The sequence below is a fragment of the Aphidius gifuensis genome, linkage group LG2, assembly GCF_014905175.1.
Source record: "Aphidius gifuensis isolate YNYX2018 linkage group LG2, ASM1490517v1, whole genome shotgun sequence".
In the NCBI taxonomy this organism is placed as follows: domain Eukaryota; kingdom Metazoa; phylum Arthropoda; class Insecta; order Hymenoptera; family Braconidae; genus Aphidius; species Aphidius gifuensis.
Window position 1 is genome coordinate 12,104,526 of NC_057789.1, and position 24,755 is coordinate 12,129,280.

General features: G+C 28.0%; 3 protein-coding genes across 3 annotated transcripts; 2 read left to right on the forward strand and 1 right to left on the reverse strand.

Moving 5' to 3' along the window:
* Window positions 1-374: 374 nt before the first annotated feature.
* On the forward strand, window positions 375-1,730 carry LOC122850379 (ATP-dependent DNA helicase pif1-like). Its single transcript, XM_044149537.1, has one exon. It carries the CDS (start codon window positions 375-377, stop codon window positions 1,728-1,730), a length of 1,356 nt encoding a protein of 451 aa, XP_044005472.1.
* A 16,552-nt stretch (window positions 1,731-18,282) lies between these two features.
* LOC122849097 lies at window positions 18,283-20,513 on the forward strand. The gene is made up of 4 exons (XM_044147685.1): window positions 18,283-18,914; window positions 19,023-19,571; window positions 19,643-20,125; window positions 20,236-20,513. Exons 1-4 carry the CDS (start codon window positions 18,305-18,307, stop codon window positions 20,511-20,513), a joined length of 1,920 nt encoding a protein of 639 aa, XP_044003620.1. The 5' UTR covers window positions 18,283-18,304.
* A 70-nt stretch (window positions 20,514-20,583) lies between these two features.
* On the reverse strand, window positions 20,584-22,746 carry LOC122849133. The gene is made up of 2 exons (XM_044147735.1): window positions 22,600-22,746; window positions 20,584-22,463 (listed from the first exon to the last, which is right to left on the reverse strand). Exon 2 carries the CDS (start codon window positions 22,198-22,200, stop codon window positions 21,379-21,381), a length of 822 nt encoding a protein of 273 aa, XP_044003670.1. The 5' UTR covers window positions 22,201-22,463; window positions 22,600-22,746; the 3' UTR covers window positions 20,584-21,378.
* Between the last annotated feature and the right edge of the window lie 2,009 nt (window positions 22,747-24,755).

The following is a 24,755-nucleotide window of genomic DNA, read 5'->3' on the forward strand; positions in this document are numbered from 1 at the left end:
AAACAAAAGGAAAAATATTTCTACCAGGGTAGTTCAAATATACTATTGAAACTGAGTGTTTGTCATTAAAAAATTATTTTAAAATAAATTCTAATGTATTTCAAATTAGTCGAATATTATTTACGAATTTTTGGACATAATATTCCATTTTTTAAATGCTATTTAATATAAAAATTTATGACTTGACTATTCTCCCATTTTTGAGTCGATTGTGTGTCATTTTGTGTACAATCAATGCACAAACCGACCGTTGTATTGGCGTCACATTGTGTCGTCATTTTTACTAGGCTCCTGAATAATTAAATTAAAATGAATCAAAAAATAAGTTAAAATCCTATGAAATAATAATAATATTTACTTTATTGTCTAGCACAATGTCAGATCAAGGTTACTGCACTGGTGAAATCGTGGAAAGCCAAACAATGTTTGAAAAGATATTCGATGAAGCAGTAAGTTCCCATTCGAGTATTTGTTTTTATGGTCCAACTGGTACTGGAAAAACAAAAATGCTAATGCGGCTGTATACGGAATTACGTAAAAAAAATAAGGTCAAGATAACATCATTAACTGCACGAGGAGCTGTCCGATTTCGAAAAGAACTTGGTGAAGGAAAAACACTTACCAGACTTAGTGGTGTTGGTACTAGTGAAAATGAGAATATTGTGTCTGCCATGGATTATCTCGCAAGTGAAATCTCTGAAACAGATATTTTATTAATTGATGATGTTAGTTTGATGAATCAATCTGTTTTTGAAAAAATTCACAATTGCTTTTGTCAAAAACGTAATGAATACAAAAAACCATTCGGTGGAGTCCGATTAATTATAGCAGGAGATACATACATGACGTCATCAGATGAGTTTCCAAGATTTTTCGAATCTTACATTTGGGATAAATGCGCTTTTGTCACGTATGAGTTGACAAATTCTTTTCGTTATGATGCTAAAAGTCAACACTGGTTCGATATGTTGCTACGAATTCGTTGTGGAACAGTTATAGATTCCGACTTGGAAAAAATTAAAGAACTTGTTGCAGATGAAAATGAAGTCAACCTACGTTTGCAAGAATATTGGAAAGATAACGAAACACATGGAACTACTGAGTTTATAATGTATATATGCACTCGTAAGGATGAAGTTAAGTCACATAACGATGAACAGCTCCGAAAAATCGAAAACTCAGAAATTATACCTTTAGAAGCTCATGATGAAGTTCCTGAATCAGAAAAAATAAAAAATATACTTACAGTGAAACTGGATAATGAAATTGATAAAATTATTGAAATGAAAATTGGTGCTACTGTTGTTACTACACGAAACCAATCGAATATACCATCGGGTACAGTGGGAGTTGTTAAACAAATAAGTGATGACACTGTGACAATTGTTGTTACTAATAGCAAAAAAGAAATTGAAATTAAACGTTGTTCATATGATGTTGAATATGAGGACGAAAAAGAAACATACTATGCAAAACGTCTTCAATTTCCTATTACGCTGGGTTACGCTACGACAATTCAGAAAGTATTAGGTATTGAGTTTGAGAATGCTGTTATTTCTTTAAAAGAACTATGGTTGGAAGGTTATTTTTATACCGCTCTGAGTAGAGTAAAAAATTATAAAAATATAACACTCTTATTACCTCCGTATTTTTCCATACGCAGTTTTATTAAAAACTCTTCACGAAATGGTGAAGCATTTAACAAACTAATTAACTTAAATCAAGATTAAACTAGAAACATTTTTTTTTACATGCCACACGTTGAATCAAAAATTAAAATAATGAACATTCAATTTAACTTGAATAATGAATAAGAATAAAAAAAGAAATATTAAAAATATTCTGTTTTCTAGCATTGAGCATAGGAGCTTCAGTAAATAATAGGTTGTAACCAAGTATTTTTAAATGCCATAATTATTAAATAATCATACCAACTATTAAATGCTATTGAAATTTCGATAGTGAAATTTAAATTCTCAAGAGAATGCCGTCACTTCGTGCCAGGCCACTTGCCAGGACGGTCGGTCTTTCTAATAATCATCAAATAATAAAACTCTACACTACGTTGTGGCGGGAAAACGAAATATATGAAACTCAATAAAGGCACCACGTAAAATATATTAAACATGATAAATATGAATCAATCTCGAGCATCAAGGACAACGCAAAGACTGTAATGTATGTTAGAGGGTAGAAGTTATGGATATATGGATATATAGATATATATTTCTAATATGATTAGATTATTATATTAGATTATCTAATATGATATTTCGATGATCCTACTACATCAGCCACGTATATGACTGATGCGTTGTTTAGTTTGAAGAATTATGAATTAGAAAAATTACTAATTACTCTGTGTCCGACCACCAATTGGTTTAAACTATAAGTTGCGTCCGAAAACTACTTTGAAAACTTGTGTTGGTAATGTGACTTTGCCAGATCAAAAATTAACCATCAATATATTGTATCACTGTTTTAAATATTTTGATTCGTAATATGAATATCAAATAAAGAGTCTTAATTTGTTTCAAATAATAAAATTTTGTTCTTCATTTCAAATTATAGGTATATCTAAAATGAAATATTAAAATAAATATAAAGTTAAGATGCAGAAAAACCACACTTTGTTTATTAAAAAAACGTTATTAACTATTGAGTATATACTGTCATGGGCACGAAAAACGAATTCCTCACGATTTCACGAAATTTCCTTGAAGAAAATGGTATTATATATGCGGAACATATTACTAGTATTGGTGTAAAAATCGATTCAAGTGATAAGTATCATGTGTTTGCCACTTGTATATAAACATCTCATCCATAAGAACCATGTCATGATATTGAAGGTCAATTTAAAAAAATTAATGGTGAAATATTATTAGTCTGGTCAAAATCTTTTCAACCTCGGGAATTTTTAAGTTTTTTAAAACAAAAAATATAGGAGTATGTAATCGGGGCTCGCGAATCGAATGGTGGGGTTTAAAATTTAATAGGGACAAGGGAAAGGGTTGAAAAAAAATAATTAAATATAAAAAAGTCAATTACGCGTTTCCCGTTAGACTTAGAGTAAAATGTTTCAAGTAAAAGTTGTAGATAATAAGATTTTAGGGGGGGTAGTTCCTATAAGTTTTTTTGTTTTAACCGACCGTTTACGCGTAATTAATTTTTAAAGTTTGTGATTTTTTTGGATTTTTTATTAACTCGTTACCCCTCACGTGTCCCCACTCAAAACTCCCATACGCGAGAGCGATAGATATATAAAAAAAAGAGATAGTGTTATTTAGACCCGACGCTACCCGACTGTACCCGACTCGACGCACATACACACACACAGCTATTGTATTTACGCGCACTGTGATAGTATTAGTGATATACACTTTTAAATTCGATTTCAGGCAATTTTCTTATTTCTCGCGTTGTCGGCCCGGAATAACAACAAACAGGAATTGTTAATAAAAAAAAAATCTTAACAAATGGCTCCAATATTCAAAAATGCATCGATTTAAAAAATTTTTTTTTCATCGTGTTAATGATTACATGCACTATCGTATGCTAATAACAATACTATCATTTCTATTTTCTCATGACACGTAATTATTTTTGAGATAAAAGAGGTGGTTTTTTCGCGAAAATGCCCTAAGACGAAATTAATCTACTACAATCAAAGAAAATTTTCCCGTTCTTATTTTATTTTTCCGTCGATTATTTAACAAATTATTCACGATTTCTCCGACAAAAAGAATTTTTTTTTTTAATTCTTTTCGCGACGCGTAATTATTTTTGAGATGAAAGGGGTGGTTTTTTCGTGAAAGTGCCCTACAATGAAATTAATGTAATACAATTAAAGAAAATTTTCCCGTTTTTATTTTATTTTTCCGTTGATTATTTAAAAAGTTATTCTATTTTTTTCCGGCACAAATATTTTTTTTTCTATTCTTTTCGCGGCGCGTAATTATTTTTGAGATAAAAGGGGTGGTTATTTCGCGAAAAAAAAATCGTAATATCTAGTAGACAATAGGTAGATTATTATGAAATAAATTAATTTTTATGTCTCACCATATTAACAGCAGATATTTACATAATTATAAAAAAGAAAGAAACTCGTTCATTTAAAGAATTTTATTTGTTTATGCAAATATTAATTATTGATTAGGCAATACACTTTAAAAATTTATTTACTTTATAATAATCTACATATTGTTTACTATATATTACTATTTTTTTTATTGTGAATATCCCGCGATTAAATTGTTTAAACAATTTAACAACTTAAAATCCGACGGACGTACGACAGTACATTTTTATTTTGTATTTAATATAAAAAAAAGCATTTTATTAATAAAAATTTTTATTCAATATTAAAGTTATAATATTTTAATAATTTCAGGCATATTAGATTTTTTTTTTTTTGAATAAATTTTGACAAAACAAATAATTGGAATCGTCTGTGAGAATTTGCAATTCTCACACAATTCCGACACACGACTGTGAGATTTGTAAATCCGACACAATTCCGACAGACGTACGACAGTATATTTTTATTTTGTATTTAATATAAAAAAAAGCATTTTATTAATTAAAATTTTTGTTCATTATTAAAGTTATAATATTTTAATAATTTTAGGCATATTAAATTTTTTTTTTTTGAATAAATTTTGACAAAAAAAATAATTGGAAACATGGGAAACCAAATACATGGTTTCATTACAAAATATACATTCGAGTTACAATAATACCAAATACATGGGAAACTGATCAAATGTATTAGTTTTGAAAAAAAAGTATTTAAAAAAAAACCGTTCTTAACCTCATAAAAAAACTAAAAAATGATAATTTTCTAATAAAATAGTTTGAAAAAAATCTAATATGCCTATAATTATTAAAAGATTATAATTTTATTATTAAACAAGAATTTTTGCAAATCGCAAATTCTCACAGACGATTCCAATTATTTTTTTTGTCAAAATTTATTCAAAAAAAAAAAATCTAATACCTATGCCTAAAATTATTAAAATATTATAACTTTAATATTGAACAAAAATTTTTGTTAATAAAATGCTTTCTTTTATATTAAATACAAAATAAAAATATACTGTCGTACGTCTGTCGGATTTGTGTCGGAATTATGTCGGATTTACAATTCTCACAGTCGTGTGTCGGAATTGTGTCGGAATTGTGTGAGAATTGTAAAATCTCACAGTCGTGTACAGATGATTCTGACAGCTGACCTCACTTTTAATACGTAAACAGAATTGAGTTTTTTCAATAAAAAAATTATTTAAAAAAAATTCTAATGTGTCTTAAATTGTGAGAATATTATTAAGAAATTTTTAGACATAATATTTTATTTTTTAAATGCTTCTTACTAATTTATTTTTGTGACTTAGAAATTCTTATAGTCGTGTGTCGGTTTTGTGTCGTTTTTGTATGAGATCAGTGCACAAACCGACTGTCGGATTGGTGTCGGATCGGTGTCGCCATTTTCGCTAGGGAGGAGCTGCGTGAACCTGGCACCCCACTTTATCGTAGAGACTTGTAGTATGGCTCATTTTGAAGGTCTTAATTTGTAGTAATTTGTAGTGAAAAGGGTTTAATTTGTAATTCAAAAATTAAGGGTGAAAAAAGGGTTAAAAGGTACTTTCTTCAAAAATTGACATAGAGCGATGAGAGTAGGGCCAAAACGTTCGTTGGAATTTGTAGTAATTTGTAGTAAAAAGTGTTCAATTTGTAGTTCAAAAATTAGGTGTGAAAAAAGGGTTAAAATGTACTTTCGCAGAAAATTGAAGAAAAATAGTAATGAAGAGGTCAAATAGCTTTCTTAGAATTTGTAGTAATTTGTAGTGAACAAATTTTAATTTTGAGTTGAAAAATAATGACACAAAAAAAAAATTTTTTTTTTTTGAGCAATAATCATGATAAAATTGCATAACTTCTTTGTTGACAACCAGAAAAAAATTACGAGGAAAATAAATGGAGAAAAAATCGTGAAAAATATAAATATATTTTTACTAAACCAGTTTCCCAAAAAAAAAAAAGTCAAAAAAGTGGAAAAAAAAATTTTTTTTTTACTCCAAAATATTGAATACTAAATAACTTTTTTATTTATTGACCAAAAAACAAACTAAAATATTGGATACATAGAAAAACATCCTAGCTAATTTGTAGTGAAGTAATTGGAATTTGTAGTTTTTCCGGAGAAATTAATTTTCTTATATAATACCTTAATAAACTATTGCATAACTTTCTTATTTATTGACCAAAATTCAAACTAAAATATTAAATAGATAGGGAAACATCCTAGCTTATTTGTAGTGAAGAAATTCGAATTTGTAGTTGAACCATTTGTCCGGAAAAATTAATTCTGTCATATAATACCTTCATAAATTATTGCGTAACTTTCTTATTTATTGTCCAAAATTCAAACTAAAATATTAAATAGATAGGGAAACATCCTAGCTAATTTGTAGTGAAGAAATTAGAATTTGTAGTTGAACCATTTGTCCGGAAAAATTAATTCTGTCATATAATACCTTTATAAATTATTGCGTAACTTTCTTATTTATTGTCCAAAATTCAAACTAAAATATTAAATAGATAGGGAAACATCCTAGCTAATTTGTAGTGAAGAAATTAGAATTTGTAGTTGAACCATTTGTCCGGAAAAATTATTTTTCTGACATATTCCCTTAATAAAATATTGCGTAACTTTTTTCTCAAATGGTTCAACTACAAATTTTAATTTCTTCACTACAAATTAGCTAGGATGTTTCCCCATCTATTCAATATTTTAGTTTGAATACAGTCAATAAATAAAAGTTACGCAATATTATGAAGGTATTATATGAAGAATTAATTTCGGACAATGATTCAACCAAGTAATTTCTTCACTACAAATAACTGGATGTTTCCCCTAACAATATTTCAATTTGAATTTTGGACAATAAATAAAGAAAGTTACGCAATATTATAAAGGTATTACCATATGACAGAATTAATTTTTTCGGACAATGGTTCAACCAAATCGCTACAAAATGCTTAGGATGTTTCTATCTACTCAATATTTTAGTTTGAATTTAGTCAATAAATAAAAAAGTTACTTTATCTTTTATTAAGGGAATATGTCAGAGAATTAATTTTTCCGGACAAATGGTTCAACTACAAATTCTAATTTCTTCACTACAAATTAGCTAGGATGTTTCCCTATCTACTCAATATTTTAGTTTGAATTTTGGTCAATAAATAAAAAAGTTACGCAATATTTTATTAAGGGAATATGTCAGAGAATTAATTTTTCCGGACAAATGGTTCAACTACAAATTCCAATTTCTTCACTACAAATTAGCTAGGATGTTTTTCTATCTATCCAATATTTTGGTTTATTTTTTGGTCAATAAATAAAAAAGTTATTTAGTATTTAATATTTTGGAGTAAAAAAAAAATTTTTTTTTCCTTTTTTTTGACTTTTTTTTTTTTGGGAAACTGGTTTAGTAAAAATATATTTATATTTTCACGATTTCTCCATTTATTTTACTCGTAATACTGTTGTCAAAAAAGTTATGCAATTTTGATATGATTATTGCTCAAAAAAAAAAAAAAATTTTTGTGTCATTATTTTCAACTCAAAAAAAATTTGTTACTACACAAATTCTAAGCTATTTGTTCTTCATTACTACAACTGCAAAACTCCCTAACACCTATTACGAACTACAAATTAAACTCTTTGCTACAAATTACTACAAGCAACGCGGCATGGCCATCGAAATCTGCCAAAACAACTGCACCCTTTTTTACAGATTACAAATTAAACCCTCTTCACTACAAATTACTACAAATTAAGACCTTCAAAATGAGCCATACTACAAGTCTCTACGATAAAGTGGGGTGCCAGGTTCACGCAGCTCTAGGGAGGTTAAAGTGACAGGTTCACAACAACAATTTTTGTTCTCCTCATAAGTAGTTGGTAAATTACATGATGGGACAGCATTTTTCTAAAAAATGTGCATTGGTTCTGATGCATCGAGAGCTAATTATTTAAAACAAACAGAAACTTGTTACTTGTGATGTTGAAGTATTTAGAGTTTTGTTTACATATAGATAGGTATACTTACTCTTCGTATAATCATAGTAATTAAAATGAAGAGAGCATAACATTGCTTTTTTATTTACTGTTTTGATTTTTAATGCACGTTTTCAAGCATCACACCGATTTATTTTATTAATATCGCCGAAATAATTTTTTACATTGACAGGTTGTTGTTTGTCTAACCTCGGAAATGCATGGAAACTCAGATCTTTATTTCTCCTAGAATTACTGTTGCACCCAGAAACGTAAAGTCTTGTTTTTTATTTTTTTAAATCAATTTTGCGGAAAATTTTGTACCAGACCTTTTAACCAATTTGTAAAAATATTATTTGTTTATTAATTTAGCATATATACTGTGTATACCACATATGAATGGGTGTATGAAATAGTTTCCAGAAATTTACCACCAGACGTCGTGGTGAATTGTGCGTTTCCCAATACAATAAATAATAATTTCCAGTACAATTTAAATAATCAAAACAAAATATGAATTGTACTACTATTTGCCATGGTAGAAGTACTACAGGTATGGCAGTAGTCCATGCTTTTTTCGTCGCGTTCTGCGCAGCCTTATTTTTTCAACCAATCAACAACGCGCCATCGAGCTGTTTTGCTTTTCTTTCTAACACGCAATCTCTATTATAAGAGCCTCTCTCTCTAACATACTGTTTTGACAACTATTTTTTATATTGTTGTAAATACTAATAAATATATGTGGAGCATGTTTATAAAAAATCAAAAAAATAAAAAAACCAAGACAGTTTAACAAATAAATTATAATATTTTCATTATTGTTGTTTTTTTTATGCCACAAACAATAGAGGTTGTGTTGTATTTATTATACTTGGATTTATTTATTTAATATAAATAATTAATTTTTATTTTTGATGTATGTGAATCATTATAAAATATACCAAATCTAGTTGAATAAATATGATAACTTTTGAAAAATTTAAAAAAAACTTGAAAATTTTCTTAACAAATTTGTATCGCGCGCGCATAAAGTCTTCCATTTTTGTGGCGAGAAGGTGACCTTTTGATTGGTCGATTCGCAGCGGCCAAACCAGGCTGCGCACTGCCATACCTGTAGTATTTCTACCATGCTATTTACTATCTATTCTTTCAGGTATAATAATCTTTTATCATTTCGTTTATTATTTTGTTCAATATGTGTTTATTTAAATAAGCAAAATATAAGAATCAAAATCTGCAATTTCACAATATAAAATTTTGTTCTCTATTTTGAAAAATTTATTGAAAATATTTTTTTTTACGTTTGGTAACAAAAGAATTAAGCATTCCCTGGTGGAAAAAATCTCTCCGGATTTTTCCGGATTTCTACGCAATTGAGACTTCCGGAGATATTTACGGAGTAATCTCTAGACTATTTTTATAATATCTCCGGATTTTTTCCGGAATTTTCGCTTAAAAATATAATTGTGTTCGCGGTCTCAAGACGTGAGAAATACAATCGTACTTGATATATTTTGGGATGCCCTATTTTACAAAAATTATTCTCCTGCCCAGGTTCGATCCTACGACTTCCTAACCACGAAACCTATGCCTTAACGCGCGATACCAATTTTACATGCTGCAAAATAAAGAATTTTTGTTTACATAAGTTACGAGGCAATCCACACGAATTTATTTGATTTAAAAAATTAAAAAAGACCTGTAAAATTATTATATAGTTATGTTATTCGGCAACATCCTTTTTTTAAAAACATTTGCCAATAGTTTTTTTATTAATTAATTATGGCAAATGTTGCTAAGGAATTAATGAAGATTACTAATCAATTTATTTGGTTACATCTTTCCCTTAGCCATTTGCCAATAGCTTTCCAATTTATTATGGAAGAAATAGCTAAGGAAAGGATATAGCCAAATAAATAAATTATAATTTACTATATTCATATTTGTTAATAATTATTGCAAAAATAATGATTCAATCATTAATTCTATTGCTGCACCTAATTATTCTAAGTCCGCGTTTATCAATTTTTTTTCGAGTTTTTTTTTTCTTTTCTAAAAAAATTTAAATAAATTAATAAATGAAATATTAATAATATATTAATTAAGTATTAACTAATTAAAGTAAATCAATTTAGAAAAATTATTCTAAGTGGCAATCTTTCATCTGAAGACTTTTTGTCTTCGATGAAAAGATATGTTAAATTTTTTAAGTTCAAAAGATGTCACGAATACTCTCGAATACATTTGAAATACTCGAATATCAAGAAATATAAATCAGGGATAAGCGTCCCGGACAGAGAGTATTCGTCCTCTTCATGAAAATATCACGAAATACATTTGAAACATCGACAACGATTAGAAAATATCACCGAATACTATATGAAGACTCAAAAAGAGTAAAAATACGTCTCGAATACAAAATTTTTTCAATTCGGGGCGTCAGTAAAGTATTAGACCGTTTCAAATAAAAAAAAAAAATTTTTTTTTTCTCTCCCACCCCCTAAAATCTTAGTATTCAACAAGACAAACAATCTACTATTTTCAATTTTTTTTTTTTTTTTTTTTTAATGTCGCTCATCGACTTTGAATATTTTCCATTTAAAATACATGTAAGCAGAGTGTTCATTTGATACTTTTGTTCATAACTTCATCAATTTTCAAGCTAGAGACTTGAAAATTCGACCGTTCGAAAGCTTGAAAAAAAAGCTTCAAAACACATATTGAAAAAAAAATTTTCAATCAACTGTTTCGCGGCTAGAAAACTTTGTAAACATTTATTTCTAAAAAAACGATAATTTATTTATTCGAAGACCTTTGGGCATTCATTAAAAAATAAAAATTCAGCATATAAGATATAGTGTCTAAAGCTTTTTAATAAAGCTTTCTAAATAATCATCTTGAATTCAAATATATTGATTATTTTGAGAGTTATGATTTTCTGAAACATTTAAAAAAAAACAGTGTTATTTGTGCAATTTTTTTATAAACGAATAAATGCTGTTTTCATCGTGTTCAAAAATCATAACAAAATAATCAATATATTCAATATGATTATTCGCTTCAAAAGCACTTTAATATGCCGAATTTATTGAAGATCTTCGAATGAAGTATCGTTTTTTAAACGTCTACAAAGTTTTCTAGCCGCGCAAATTTTTCAATATGTGTTTTGGAGAGCTTTTCTTCAACGGACGTATCAACGTCTGGCGAAAGATGCTGTTCAAAGAAAAATATTTTAAATGGAAAATATTATCGAGCTTTTGTGTAGAGTTTTGAATACTAATTTTTTTTTTGAAACAGTCTAGTAAAGTATACAAATTTTAGACATTAGAGGGCACTTATTATTTTTTTAAGCTATGGTTACAAGGGTGCCTCTTTGAACCCAAAGAATTATCCTACCTTGGGATTTACATACCGCCTTAATTGCTTCAAGAACCCATTGATATTTTTTTCTCAAACTTTTAGTTTTATATAAAAGTTTAAGTTGAACTTAAAAAAAAATGAAATCTCCCTCCCTGGTGAAAAAAATCTTGCAGATTCGGGTAGATTCTGCAAGATTCGACAAAAAAATGAAAAAATCTGGCAGATTCTGCCAGTCAAATATTCGGCTTTCAACAGTCTGCCAAATTCTGTCAGGTATTGCCAGTCAAATATTCGGCTTTCAACAGTCTGCCAGATTCTGTCAGGTATTGCCAGTCAAATACTCGACTTTCAGCAGTCTGCCAGATTCTGTCAGATTTTGCCAGCCAAATACTCGATCTTAACAGTCTGCCAGATTCTTACAGATTCTGCCAGATTCTGTCAGCCACATATTCGACTTCCAACAGCATGCCAAATTCTGCCAGCCACATATTTGATTTCCAACAGTCTGCCAGATTCTGCCAGTTCAATTTATAAATATTGTTTTTTTTTCAATAAATTGATTTTTTTTGAATAAATACAACTGATTAGGAGACATCAAGTCGTCATCAAATTATTATAGTATGTTATAATTCATTCTTTTATAGCTCATTTATCATTATTTTACGTTAGTTGTTATTCAACAATTCTCACATGTGCTCACGTCAGAGTTAATTCACATATATAGGAACTGAGATTATGATACTTATAAAAATTTAAAAAACATATTCAAGTTTGAAAAAAAAAATGCAACGCTTCGAGATCGAAGTTTCTTGATACCTTACCGTGATGTTTATAATAAACACAATAATTCTTTCAGAATTTTTTTTTTTTTTTTTTAGAATTTTTTGGTAAAAATAGTCTGGCAGATTCTTACAGATTATGGCAGATTCTGGCAGATTATGACAGATTCTGGCAGATACTTACAGATTCTGGCAGATTCTCACAGATTCTTACAGATTCTGCTAGATTCTTACAGATTTAGACCGGTTTTTGGAACAACTGCCAGATTCTGCCAGTTTTTTTTCACCAGGGCTATCTCACCGTGTTTAACCTCGAAAAAAATAGCAGCTTTAATAATTTATTATAAATGAACAAAGTTAACTAGGACAAAAAAAAAGTGAAAAATAGGGTTATTACATGTCAAAAAAAATTTTCCATAAAAAACTCGACAAAAAAAATTCGGACAAGAAAAATTCGGACAAAAAAAATCACGATAAAAAAAACCATGACAAAAATAATTTAAAAAACAAAATCACGTCATAATAAATGTTTTTTTTTCCTGAATAATAAATTTAATATTTTATATAAATTTTATTTTTATATATATATATATATGATACACAGAGCCGGGAAGTTCGTCTGTTATTTCAGCTTGCCGTAAATACCATGGCAACATGGTGAAATATAGTTTAAAAAAAAGACGATCTGAACCTCGTACATGGAAAAAATGGCCTCAAAAAATGGCCTTTTTTTTTGGCCTCTTAAAAATGGCCCTTTAAAATGGCCTTATATTTTTGGCTTCTTAAAAATGGCCTTAAAAAATGGCCTTATTTTTTTTGGCCTTCCCGGCTCTGATGATACATTATATGCAATTCTAATATATATAAAGTGTATATCAGCTGCTAGATATTGTGCTTAGCCCTAATATTAGCCAAACAATCAATATCTACTTTATTTTACCAGCCAAATTTTTTTACCTAGCTAGATTTTTTTTGTCTAAATTTTTTATTTATTTATTTTTTTTGTCGTGATTTTTTTTGTCGGAATTTTTTTTGTCGTGATTTTTTCTGTAGAGTTTTTTTTGGAAAATTTATTTTGGAATCAAAAATAGATGTATTTTTTTGCCTAGAATCGCTTTTTATAAATTCTATTGGTCTCTAACTATATTTTAACTTTACTCAGGTAACACCTTAATTACTGATTTACAAATTCCATCGTTTTATTTATTTATTTGATGTACGTCACTTAATACAGCTGACACACAAATTGCATCGTTAATGCATAATATTGAATATCGCAATATTTAACTCACTTACCAAATATTCTATACAAGCTACTATACAGGATGAAGCGTAAGTCGCGATCAGTAGTTATACTACGGGATTGTACGTGAAATTTTAAATGGTAAATATTTTTGAATTTTGGGTCTACGACGCTTTGTACCTGAGTTATTAAAGTTTTAAATTAACCAATCAGAATCGAGCGTTAAAAATTATTATCATTATGGCGTCTGTATCCACGTGTGTGCTTACGTGCCATGAATTAAATTCTTTTTGTTTTTTTAATTAATTCAAAATTCGAACGCAAGATGTATCTAAATCATAAATTCGCTGGATGAATGCGTAGCTGTAAACTCACACACATAGCACTCACACTAATCATAACAAAATAATCATTTTTAATTTAAAATCACATTTATATTTTTATCACATGTCATTTATTAATTGATCAAATTTCAATTTAAAAACACTTTTATATTTTTTTTTGATCACATTATGTCATTATTTTATCAATTTGATCAATAAATAAATCTCATAATGTGATCAAAAATATAAATGTAAATTAGAAATGATTATATTTTTTGATCGCTATATATATATATATATATATTCTCATTATATTTTAAAATAAAAAAGTGTCAGCTGCATATAGCCTCCATAGCTGTATATAGCATAACTTTATCAATAATTTTTCAAACTCAAAAAAGATGGGCTCTTTTTGGGTTGTCATTCTAAAGTATTGAAATTGTTTTTCAAATATTATATTCTTTTTTAAGCCTATTGTTGTGCTACCTTAAGCCTAAGCTAGCACAATTTTTTCAATTGTCAAAAAATTTTAATCGCATAGGATGCAGTCTAGATTGCGCAAAATTATGGCCCCCATTTCATTTAGTTATCTCTATATATTATTAACAAGGTTGCGATATCTTACGTTTAAGGTAGCACAACCACACTGAGAAAAAAAAACCTCAAAAATTGTTGTGAGAGCACAACAAACTAGAGGCGGAATCCTATCCTGTCGCTTTTTGTTGTGCTGCAACAAAAATTGTTCTATCGTTAAACAAAATTTGTTGTGCTACAACAAATTTTATTGTATCGTTGAACAAATTTTATTTAGCTGCACAACAATTTTTACCATCCAATAATATTTGTTGTGTTGCTCAATAATATTTGTTCGGCTGCTCAATAAATATTATCCAGTTTCAAGGCAAATATCTCTCCCGGTCACTTAGCCCACTCGGAATGTTAAGAATAGTAAATTGTATGGACCGTAAATTGACAGAAAGTATAAGTTTCCATTAAAATTGAAAACATTAAATTGATATTTTACTAAACTTTGAAATAAATGAAGTAGAAAAAGTTATAATAAGAATATCCATTATAAATGAATTACAATAATTACAAATAAAGATATAATGAAAAGTTTTAAAATGCTAAAAATATTATGGTTAGAAATTATGACCAAAAAAAAATATTAAATAAAAAATGTTTGAAAATTAAAAAATTAAATAGAAATATATAAGACTGGCTTAAACTATAATTTATGAAAAGCTACATTCAATAAAATTATAAACAGCTATTACACGGATAATTGTTTTTTATGAAATACTTTTTTAAAGAAACTAAAAATGTATAAAAGCTGAAAAAATGTAAATGCGGTGAAAAATTACTTTATTGAAGTCGGTATGAAAAATAGCCGCCGGCGTATAAATGATTTCTATACTGGGACACAGAAATCTCATAAGGATCAAATAAAGAGTTCTGATAGTAACCTAAAAAATTTGTTGATATTCACTTATTTCATGATTTTTACCATTTATATTTTTCAGCTTTTAAACATTTTTAGTTTTAAAAATAAATTAACTAATCCCAATATGTCAGGTTTTAATAACATTTTAATAATTGAATTATAGACTAAAATATTTGTGAGCAACTAGATAAATAACAAAACTTGATATTTAACAAATCACATCAACAATAAAGTATGAAATTATATGAAAATGACAAACATATAACCTGCATATCTGTCATTTTAATGCAGAGATTTTTTATTTTAATCTTTAATAATTATAAATATAAAAAATAAATCAAAGCATCGTAATTTGAATTAATTTGTTCCTCAATTATTTTCCTTCTTATTTTTAATTATCATAATGAAAATTTATTCCGTAATTTTGAAAAAAAAAAAATTTAATATGGTTTTAGAATTTTTGTTATGTGTTCAATAATAAAAATTATTGAACTAAATACAAAAATTGTTGTATGTTCAACAGTTTTTGTTTGGAGCATAACAAATTTTGTTGTATGTCTATTAATTTTTGTTTGGAGCATGACAAATTTTGTTAAACAGCGCACGGCAATTATTACTCTGCCAGATGAACAAATACTGTACTACCGGCAGAACAAATATTATAGAGTTTCAACTTCGCCTCTACTTTGTTGTGTGGCACGACAATTTTTTTCCTGTTTAAAATTAAAATTTACACCATAGATTACACATGGAATGCACAAAATTATGACTTTTTTACCATATATATACATATATCTCTATTATTTACCAAGTTGCGCTCTCATGGCTTTAAGGTAGCACAACCATTAATCAAAAAAAATATATCCGTGGACAAAAATTTTTCATTCCGCACATAAATTGTACATAATTTGCACAAAATTCTTGTCAAGGTACCGAATGGCTGTGTCATCTAGGCTGTGCTAGCTTAAGGTTGAATGTAAGTCCCATATAATCGGACGATTTTTTTGTGCTAAAAGAATTTACTTCGTGAAGTAAATTTCGGAGTTATCGAAATTGATGTTTGTTTCCGGTTTATTCACGGTTCAATTAGGGTTGCCAGTTCGATTTGGGATTGATTTGCGCAACTTTCAACCGTACACGGAGAGAAATCCGCAGCAAATAATGCTGTAGAGTATCAAACAAATTTTACTGTAGTCCACTGGAAATTGAGAAGTTGCGTGGGAAGGCCACCAGGATCGACTAGAATTTCCTACTACACTACAGTAATTTTAATCAAAACAAAACAAAAAAACAACACAAAAAATTAAATAAAACCTTATTGTTTAAACATCAGAATAAAAATGTAACGTGTTTATTAATTTTTAAAAAATAAACCATTTTATAATTTTCATGTGTTTCACCGTATTTTTATTTAGATTCATGAATAAAATAAAAACAATAAACTTTTTTAGAAGAGATTAGGAACACACTTAATTTCCAATAAATATTCGTGTCATACCATTAACTCAAGACTTCCGAAAATTCCGGTAGACTACAGTAAAAAATTTAAATGAAATATAATAATAATCATTATAATAAGTGGGAATTAGTCGCTTTAATGACGTCAGCTATGATTTTTACGATACCACTACAGTAATATATGCTGCGGATTTCTCTCCACGTGTAAATAACCTTTATTTTCGGTTTATTCACGGTTAGGATGTTTTGTTAGGGACAACTAATTTTTGTAAAGTTTATAATCAATTACTCATTAATTGACCAATCAACATATAAAAATTTTTCGCGCATTTCATAAAACTCGGTTTCTAGTATATGTGTGATTTTTTTCAAGACTTTTTTATCATTTTTTCTATCCGAAAAAATTGTTGAAATCTCCATAAGAGCCAATGTTAAATAATGTTTTCAATAATTAATTATAAAAAATTCAACTGATCAACATAAGAAAATAATTATACCGTCGTATTTAGAATTCAAAGATCTATAACTGTGTACAAAATTTCAGAACAATTACAATAAAATTTCAGAAAATCAGCAAATTATTGCGATTACAAAACAAGTCATAATGCTATAATGTTTGTTCAAGAACCAATATAAACACAATTGCACAAACGTGATTAAATAAGGATTAAATTGAAAAAATATTTCTTACTGTTATTATAGATTTATATATATATGAGAATCGGTGACAATTCTTAAGAATACGATTTAATCAGTCAAGACGAAGACATCAGACAATTCATGAATATTTCAAATAAATCAAAGGAATGAAACATGAATCAAAAGCAAATCCATTTATAATGATTTTTGAACTTAAAAAAGACCCCCTCTTGTGATCTCAGGTTCGATTCCAGCTGAGATAACTTCTGATTTTTTTTCGAAGCTCTTCTATTTTTAAAAATGACACTATAACTTTACTCGTTTTAAAGTAAACATTTTTTATTATTTATTTATTTATAAGAAGTCTTATAAAAATGTTTTATTTTTTTTTTTTATAAATCATTCATTCAAGAAATATTTATTTCTATATGAATTTCAAGTGATTTGCCCTTTTAAATTAATTGTTACATTGACAGTTGGCACCAGCTGGCGCGAAAGTTCTTTTTTCGGTGTGCATGCCCACTTGTGCGTACATAGCTAATAAATTCGACCACTAAATTTAGTTTAATTCGGCTACTAAATTTAATTATTCAGTTTAATTAATATAGTTTTAAAACAAATACACTTATTTAGCCTGTTAAGTTTTTTTTTGTGAATAAAATAAAGGTATTAAAACTGATCAAAACACAGTCACACCTCGCGCGCCTAAATTGAGGCTATGTCTGAAAAACTTCAATCATTCCAAGACGTGGATCTTGATATAGCTAAGATTTATCAAAGTGACAACAATATGACAACATTTTTTTCCGATGCAGTGCATTATTGTATGTATTTATTGAAACAACATGATGATTATTGTGGTATAAATTTATTATGAAAAGGCGACGTGAATTTATGGCTGGACATGTTGAGTTAAGACATTTATTAGATTATGATGAACAATGTGTAAAAAAATCACTTGATAAAAAGACCAGCTACGATAACTTTGAAAAAAAAATGGGTAAAAGACTTGTTGTGAAATTGGAAAAGCTAGAAGATTTATCTAATGTCAGTTCAAAGTCACAAGCTACCAAGAATGATGATGATTCATCTGAAATTGATTGCAATGATAATAATGATGGTAGTGGTTACTGTTTTAGAAAAAGACCAAAGATAATAAGTAATTCACGCAAGCCATCTAAAAAAGAACTAATTCCATATGATAAAAAATTGAGAATTGCTCAAATGATTGAAAATCATCCAACTTGGTCAATGCAAAAAATTAAAGAACTCAATGATGTACATCATGTTTCTAGTGGACAAATAGAAATATGGGCAGAACAAGTAAAAAAAGGTGGTTCTTTTTATGATAAAATTAATCAAATTAATAACTGGGTTTTTGCCAAATGTTTGGATTGTCAAAAAAATAACAAAAAATTTTCTGATGAGTGTATACAAAATTGGGCGCTTGAAGCAAAAAAAATTTATTTTTCTGGAAATATAAATAAACTTTTCACAGCATCTTCTTTCTGGATAACAAAATTTAAAAAACTTCATGGTATCACTGGTATCACAAAGGATAATCTTCAAATTGATGAGGAATTTATCAAACCAACAATAAGTACTGGTAACGTTAAATAATTTTTTTTAGCCTTTTCAATCTTTGAATTTACAAAATATTAATTAATATTATTTAGTTTTTGTAAATAAACATTATTTTATTATTTATTTTCAGATAATTTACAGAATGACTGTGCTACAAAAGATGAAACTCGTGACGATACTGATAAACTTAAGTCTATCGGCAATTTATGTTGCAACCCACTATACAATTCTTTTAATTTACGTGAGACAAAAAATATTCACATTCCTTTTGATGTGAAAAAAAAAGTTGTTGAATTGATGAGAAAAAATCCATCTTGGTCATTGGAAAAACTAAGAAAACGTAGTGGCTGTAAATATATCAGTACTTCTCAACAAATCAGAAGATGGGATAAGCAGGTGGAAAAAGGTGGATCAGTTGAAGATAAAGGTAGAGCAATTGACAATTGGGTATTTGCGAAATTTGTTGTGTATGAAAGCAGTAATAAAAAAATTACTGATAAAATGTTACAAAAATGGGCATGTCAAGCAAAAGAAATTTGCTTGCCAAATGTTAATAATTTTCCTAATTTCAATGGAGGTCCTAAATGGTTGTCTAAATTTAAAAAAATACACAACGTCGATGGTCCGCCCAATGATCTGAAAATCTGGAATCAATGTGATGATAATACTTTAATAAAACGTAAGTTTAACATTTATAAATGATATTAATTGTTGGTGCTATTATATATATTTTTTTTTTCATTATTTTAGTTGAATCATCTGACCCAAATGAAAATGTAGTTGTACGACGAAATATATTCAAACAAAATAAAGTAATTGTTCCGTATGAGCAAAAAGTAAAAGTTGTAAATACTGCTCTTGAACATCCTGATTGGACAATCAAAATGATAAGAACATACACTCAATGTTATGTCAAAGATCGTTCTGTTATTGCAAAATGGATAAAACAGTTAAAAAACGGCGGAACATTAGAACAAAAAATCAAAGCTATTAATGAAAAAGTATATGAAAAATGCATTGATTATATAAAAAATCACAATGAAAATCTAAACTATTTGATGATTAAAAATTGGGCACTTGCAGCAAAGAATGCATTATTTTCGGAAAATTGTAAAAATTTTAAATTTGCCGCATCACGTGGTTGGTTTACAACATTTAAAAATACTTATTGTAGTACTGAAATATCACTAAATTTGGAACTTAGTGAGTTAAACACTTCAACATTAAAAAATGGTAATTTATAATTATTTTGTGTAGAATTGAAATATCAAAGTATACCATTGACAAACTAACTATTATATTATTTTTTTTTATAATTTAAATTTACTATTTTTATAATTTAGATATTAGTGACTCGGATAAAAAAGCTGATATATTTGGTGGTAAGGAGGCACCATATACAGATGCGCCATTGGCCTCTCAAGCAGTAAATTTAAATTCTGATGATATCAACACCGAATCTCTCAGATTAGAGGATAAAATGAAAGTTGTACAATTGGCATGTGATAATCCAACGTGGCCGCTCAGAATACTAAGAAAAGTATCTGGAATTAAACAATTAAAGACTAACAGACAACTTAAGATCTGGGCCATTCAATGTGGACGAGCTGCAAAAAAATAAAATAATGAAAATTCAAAAATAGATATATGCGTTATAAGTTATAACTCATAACAATAACTTAAACTATAAATTCATTTTCATTTAAAATTTATTCTATTCGATAGAACTATTTTGAATTATAATTTTGACATTGCTTTATAAGTGATTAGATAATCTACAAAGTTTAATTTTGCGAAATTATCTTTTTTTTTTGTGGAAAAACTAATCTTACACACAAGCAACACCTGTTCATGCGAATCGAATCAAGTTATCGATTCATTAGAATTGTCTTATTTTTTATTTTTTTCTTTTTCTTATATTTCACTAATTTTTGATATAACTTTTTATGAACGAAATGTAAAAAAAAAAACAAGTGTAATAATCATATGAATTATTTTTTTTTTACTCTTTATTTAAGTTACTTTTTTTTTTTTTATTTTATACATTACAAAATATGTCATGCAATAATTTTATAATTTTCGAGTTTACTCGTTTATCATGTATTTTTTATATTGCTGAAATCACGTACTTTATTATTTTCAATAATAATAATGTAAAAAAATCTAATAAATATACAAGCTACAAAATTGATAACCAATTTCATTTAAATTAATTATAAAAGCTCATTGGTTTTATGATCAGAATTTTACCTCCATTGGTATTTAATTATCAGTTAATACTAAATTATTATAATAGAGAGCAATTTTATCAGGAATGTGAGACACCTCAAATTCTATTTATACTTTCATTTTTAATTCATTCATTTTTTATTAATTCATTTTTTCGTCACATTAAAAACTGCTTCATGATTTTTGATAAAACATACCTGTGTTTACATCTAGTTTTAAATAACTTCATCATTTCAAGAATAGCTCATCAGTTAATTTTATTTTGAACCATTAAACCAGCTGGTCCAACTTCTAGTGTTGACTTGCGATTTGTCATTTAGTTTCACCTCAATTTCATCGTCTCGTTGCCATTTTTTGAACAATATGTTAGTTATTCCCTTTATATTTTTTTTATACTCAATGCATTTATTATAAACCCAATTGTTGTCTTCTTTGCTTTCATCTTCTTCTTGTGGTTCTTCTTGCTTAACTTCAATTTTCAAACGATCAGTTTTTTTATTTTCTAAATTCTCTTTACGGGTTTTTTTAGTAGTTTTAGGTTTGCGAATTGAATTCTTACGTTCAAGTTTGACGATATTAACTTTTGGCTCAATGATTTTTGAAAAAGATGTTTCTGTATTTTTACATAATTTGTTATCAATTTTTAAATCCGTGTAACTTCCTGTGATATTATATCTTTTTTTAAATCTTCCTAACCAGCTTTTACCTGCCGTAAAATTAATATTGTCAGCGTTCATTTGACTCATTGCTTCGAATCCCCACTCACGAATATGATGGTTTGACATTTTTACTTTTTTTTTTTGGTGCTCAATACATTTTTTTATTACATAATGATCAATAGCTTTTAATTTTTCGCGACAAGATCCTCCGTATTTTAACTCATCGGCCCATTTATTAATATGAGCCCGGTAAAATACTTTTTTAAATCCACTATTTTCTCGCAACATTTCTAATGACCAGGTAGGATTTTTTTGTGCCATTTCAACTATTTTTACTTTTTCTTCATATGAAGGCATGCAGTTACTTGTGACAATATTTTCACTCTTAATATATTTTTCTACAGGAATTATTTTTTTCATTTCACTTTTATCATTCTCTTTGAAGTTATTTATATTTGACTTTTTCCGACGCCCATTTATTTTATCAGATTTAATAGCTTTTTCATAACCAGGAATACTTGGATGAGCTTTAGTTTTGTCATAATAAGAGCTTCTCGTTCGACGAGTCGTTGACTGCAATGGTATTTTATCAATTCGTACGCGCAACACCTTACCATTAATAACAGTATTTGTTTCATTCAATTTTTGATTACTTTTCTCACATGTATTAAGAATAGATGACTCTGTAACAAACAAAAAAATTGAGAAATACTATTTAATCTATTACAATTAAAATTTTCAATTACGGTAAATAAATTCATTTAAACTGTGATAATTAAAGTGATTAATTAAATTTTTATAAAACACTTTGACGATTACCTTTTTGACATTCATCGTTTTTTAACTTTTCACATATATCTTTTGAAATAACAGAGGTTGCTGTTGTTATTGATGATGATGATGATGATGATGATGATGAGATGTCTGCTGAGATAGTTTGCTGGTTTTCAATGATTGTAGCATCATTTTTTATTCACTGGGGTCTTATAACTGGTGATTGAATCCACACTAGACATCCTATTCTTTAGAATAGTTACGTCATGTGTATTATTTATAGTATTGTTTTGTTCGATAATTTTAGTGGAGATTTCTGTTTCGATGGATTCAACTGGCTCTAATTTTTCTTTTTTGATTGATACAGTTTGGAAGTTTTTAAAACAAGGTCTAATGCGATTAAGATACACAGCAGGAGGCTTATTAGTTTTTTTTTTGTTTGACTTTGAATTTATTTTCTTTTCCCACGATTCTTCGTTATTGGATTTATCAGTGGCTTCTACATAATTTCCTGGAATATTTTCAGTGTCAATAGAAAGCTCATCTAAAAAAAATTAAATAAATTTAATTAACCAAAAAATTATGTAGTTATGCAGTTATGTAGTTCATTGTCAATATATTTACCTGTTTTTAGACGCTTATTGACACAGCTATAACTTATTTCAGGTGTATGTGCAACATTAAAATGTTCGGATTGATCATAGCTTGAATTTTCCAAGGTTTGTTTTTTAAAAATGGTACTACCATCAGCAACATTTAAATTTAATTTCATCATGGGTTTTCTGATTATGTTTTGAGATTGCTTCAACTCATCAACTGGAGATATAAAAAATTATAATTATTAAATTATTTTTATTCTTATATTTCACAGTAGTTTTCGATTATTAAGTACTTTTATTACCTAATTTGTGGTCACTATTTGGTTCACTATTCTTGCCAATTTCGGACTTATTACTCGCATCAACAATGTGATTTAGATAGAAAATGATTTTATCTAAAATTTTTAACATAGCATCGTACATTTCATTGCCATAATAATTAAAAATATTTGAAGGTTCACTTTGTTGATTTATCATCATGCTGCTTATGTCATCACTGATATAGTACTTTTTTTCCATCAATAACTTCAAGCAGATAATGAATGATTTAGAAAAAATTTTTTTATCTTCAGCTTCAACACTTTTTAATCGAGACATGATGAAGTATATTTTTGTTTATAAGAATGAAAAAATAATATTTGTATTTATTTGTTGCCCGTTACCGCTCGTGCCCTTGTGATTTGTGAAAAATAGACCATCATGTCTGACGTGTGTCAATGTGTGTAGAGAGCTGGGAGCCGGTTAATAACAGCTGGTTAAGCGAGTGCATGACATGGAGGTGAATATGTATACACCTCCATGGTGCATGAGTATGAAAATTTTTTTTTCGCTCTGCAATATCGCCCTGTAATACCGATCAAAATTTTATAGAAAAAAGCTCCCCGCACCCGAATTGGTTATAATCAGTTAGCCGACAATTGACGGGCCGACATAAAACTAATAATTGTAATCGATTTGTACTTCAATGTAATGTATTTGTAATTATTTGTAACCCCCCTCATTAATTGCAATTAATTAATTAAAATTCTATGTTGCACTTAGCCGACCAATTATAAGGAACAGCTGTAAAAATTAATTTATGATTGTATTTTAAAGGAAATCATTATTGTACATTCCAAATATATATTTATAATGTTTGTCCGAGGTCAACTTTTTTTTTAATTAATTAAATGAAAATTTAAAATTAATTGCCTAATTAAAGTTGTACGGCGCATGCGCGTTGATTTTTTTTTTCTATAGTAGGGATACGTTCCAAAAATCACTCGGAAGCATGGAGGTGAATAAGGAGCAGGGTTGCCAGACGTCCAGAATTGTCTGGATTCTTCCAGACATTTTAGTCAATTGTCCAGTCAGATTCTGTATCATTTTTAGATTTTCTAGATTTTTTAGATTTTTATTTTATTTATTTATATTTTAAATGTCGCTAAACTTTTACAGATATCGATAAAGATAACAACTAAAATTACCTACAAATTAATTTGGACCAATCACAATCAATTATTATGGTTTATGTTTGTGGCGGGATATTAAATGACCAGAAATTTTTGTCGAAATTTTATTATTCATATGGCATCTAAAAATTTTGAGGGTTGATTTGAATTG

Excerpts from the sequence above, each read along its gene's own strand:
- LOC122850379 (XM_044149537.1), top strand. The coding sequence starts at position 375 with ATGTCAGATCAAGGTTACTGCACTGGTGAAATCGTGGAAAGCCAAACA.
- LOC122849097 (XM_044147685.1), top strand. The coding sequence starts at position 18,305 with ATGGGTAAAAGACTTGTTGTGAAATTGGAAAAGCTAGAAGATTTATCT. Across the intron at positions 18,915-19,022 it reads CAAACCAACAATAAGTACTG|ATAATTTACAGAATGACTGT; the intron begins GTAACGTTAAAT and ends ATTTATTTTCAG. Across the intron at positions 20,126-20,235 it reads CACTTCAACATTAAAAAATG|ATATTAGTGACTCGGATAAA; the intron begins GTAATTTATAAT and ends TTTATAATTTAG.
- LOC122849133 (XM_044147735.1), bottom strand. The coding sequence starts at position 22,200 with ATGAAAAAAATAATTCCTGTAGAAAAATATATTAAGAGTGAAAATATT.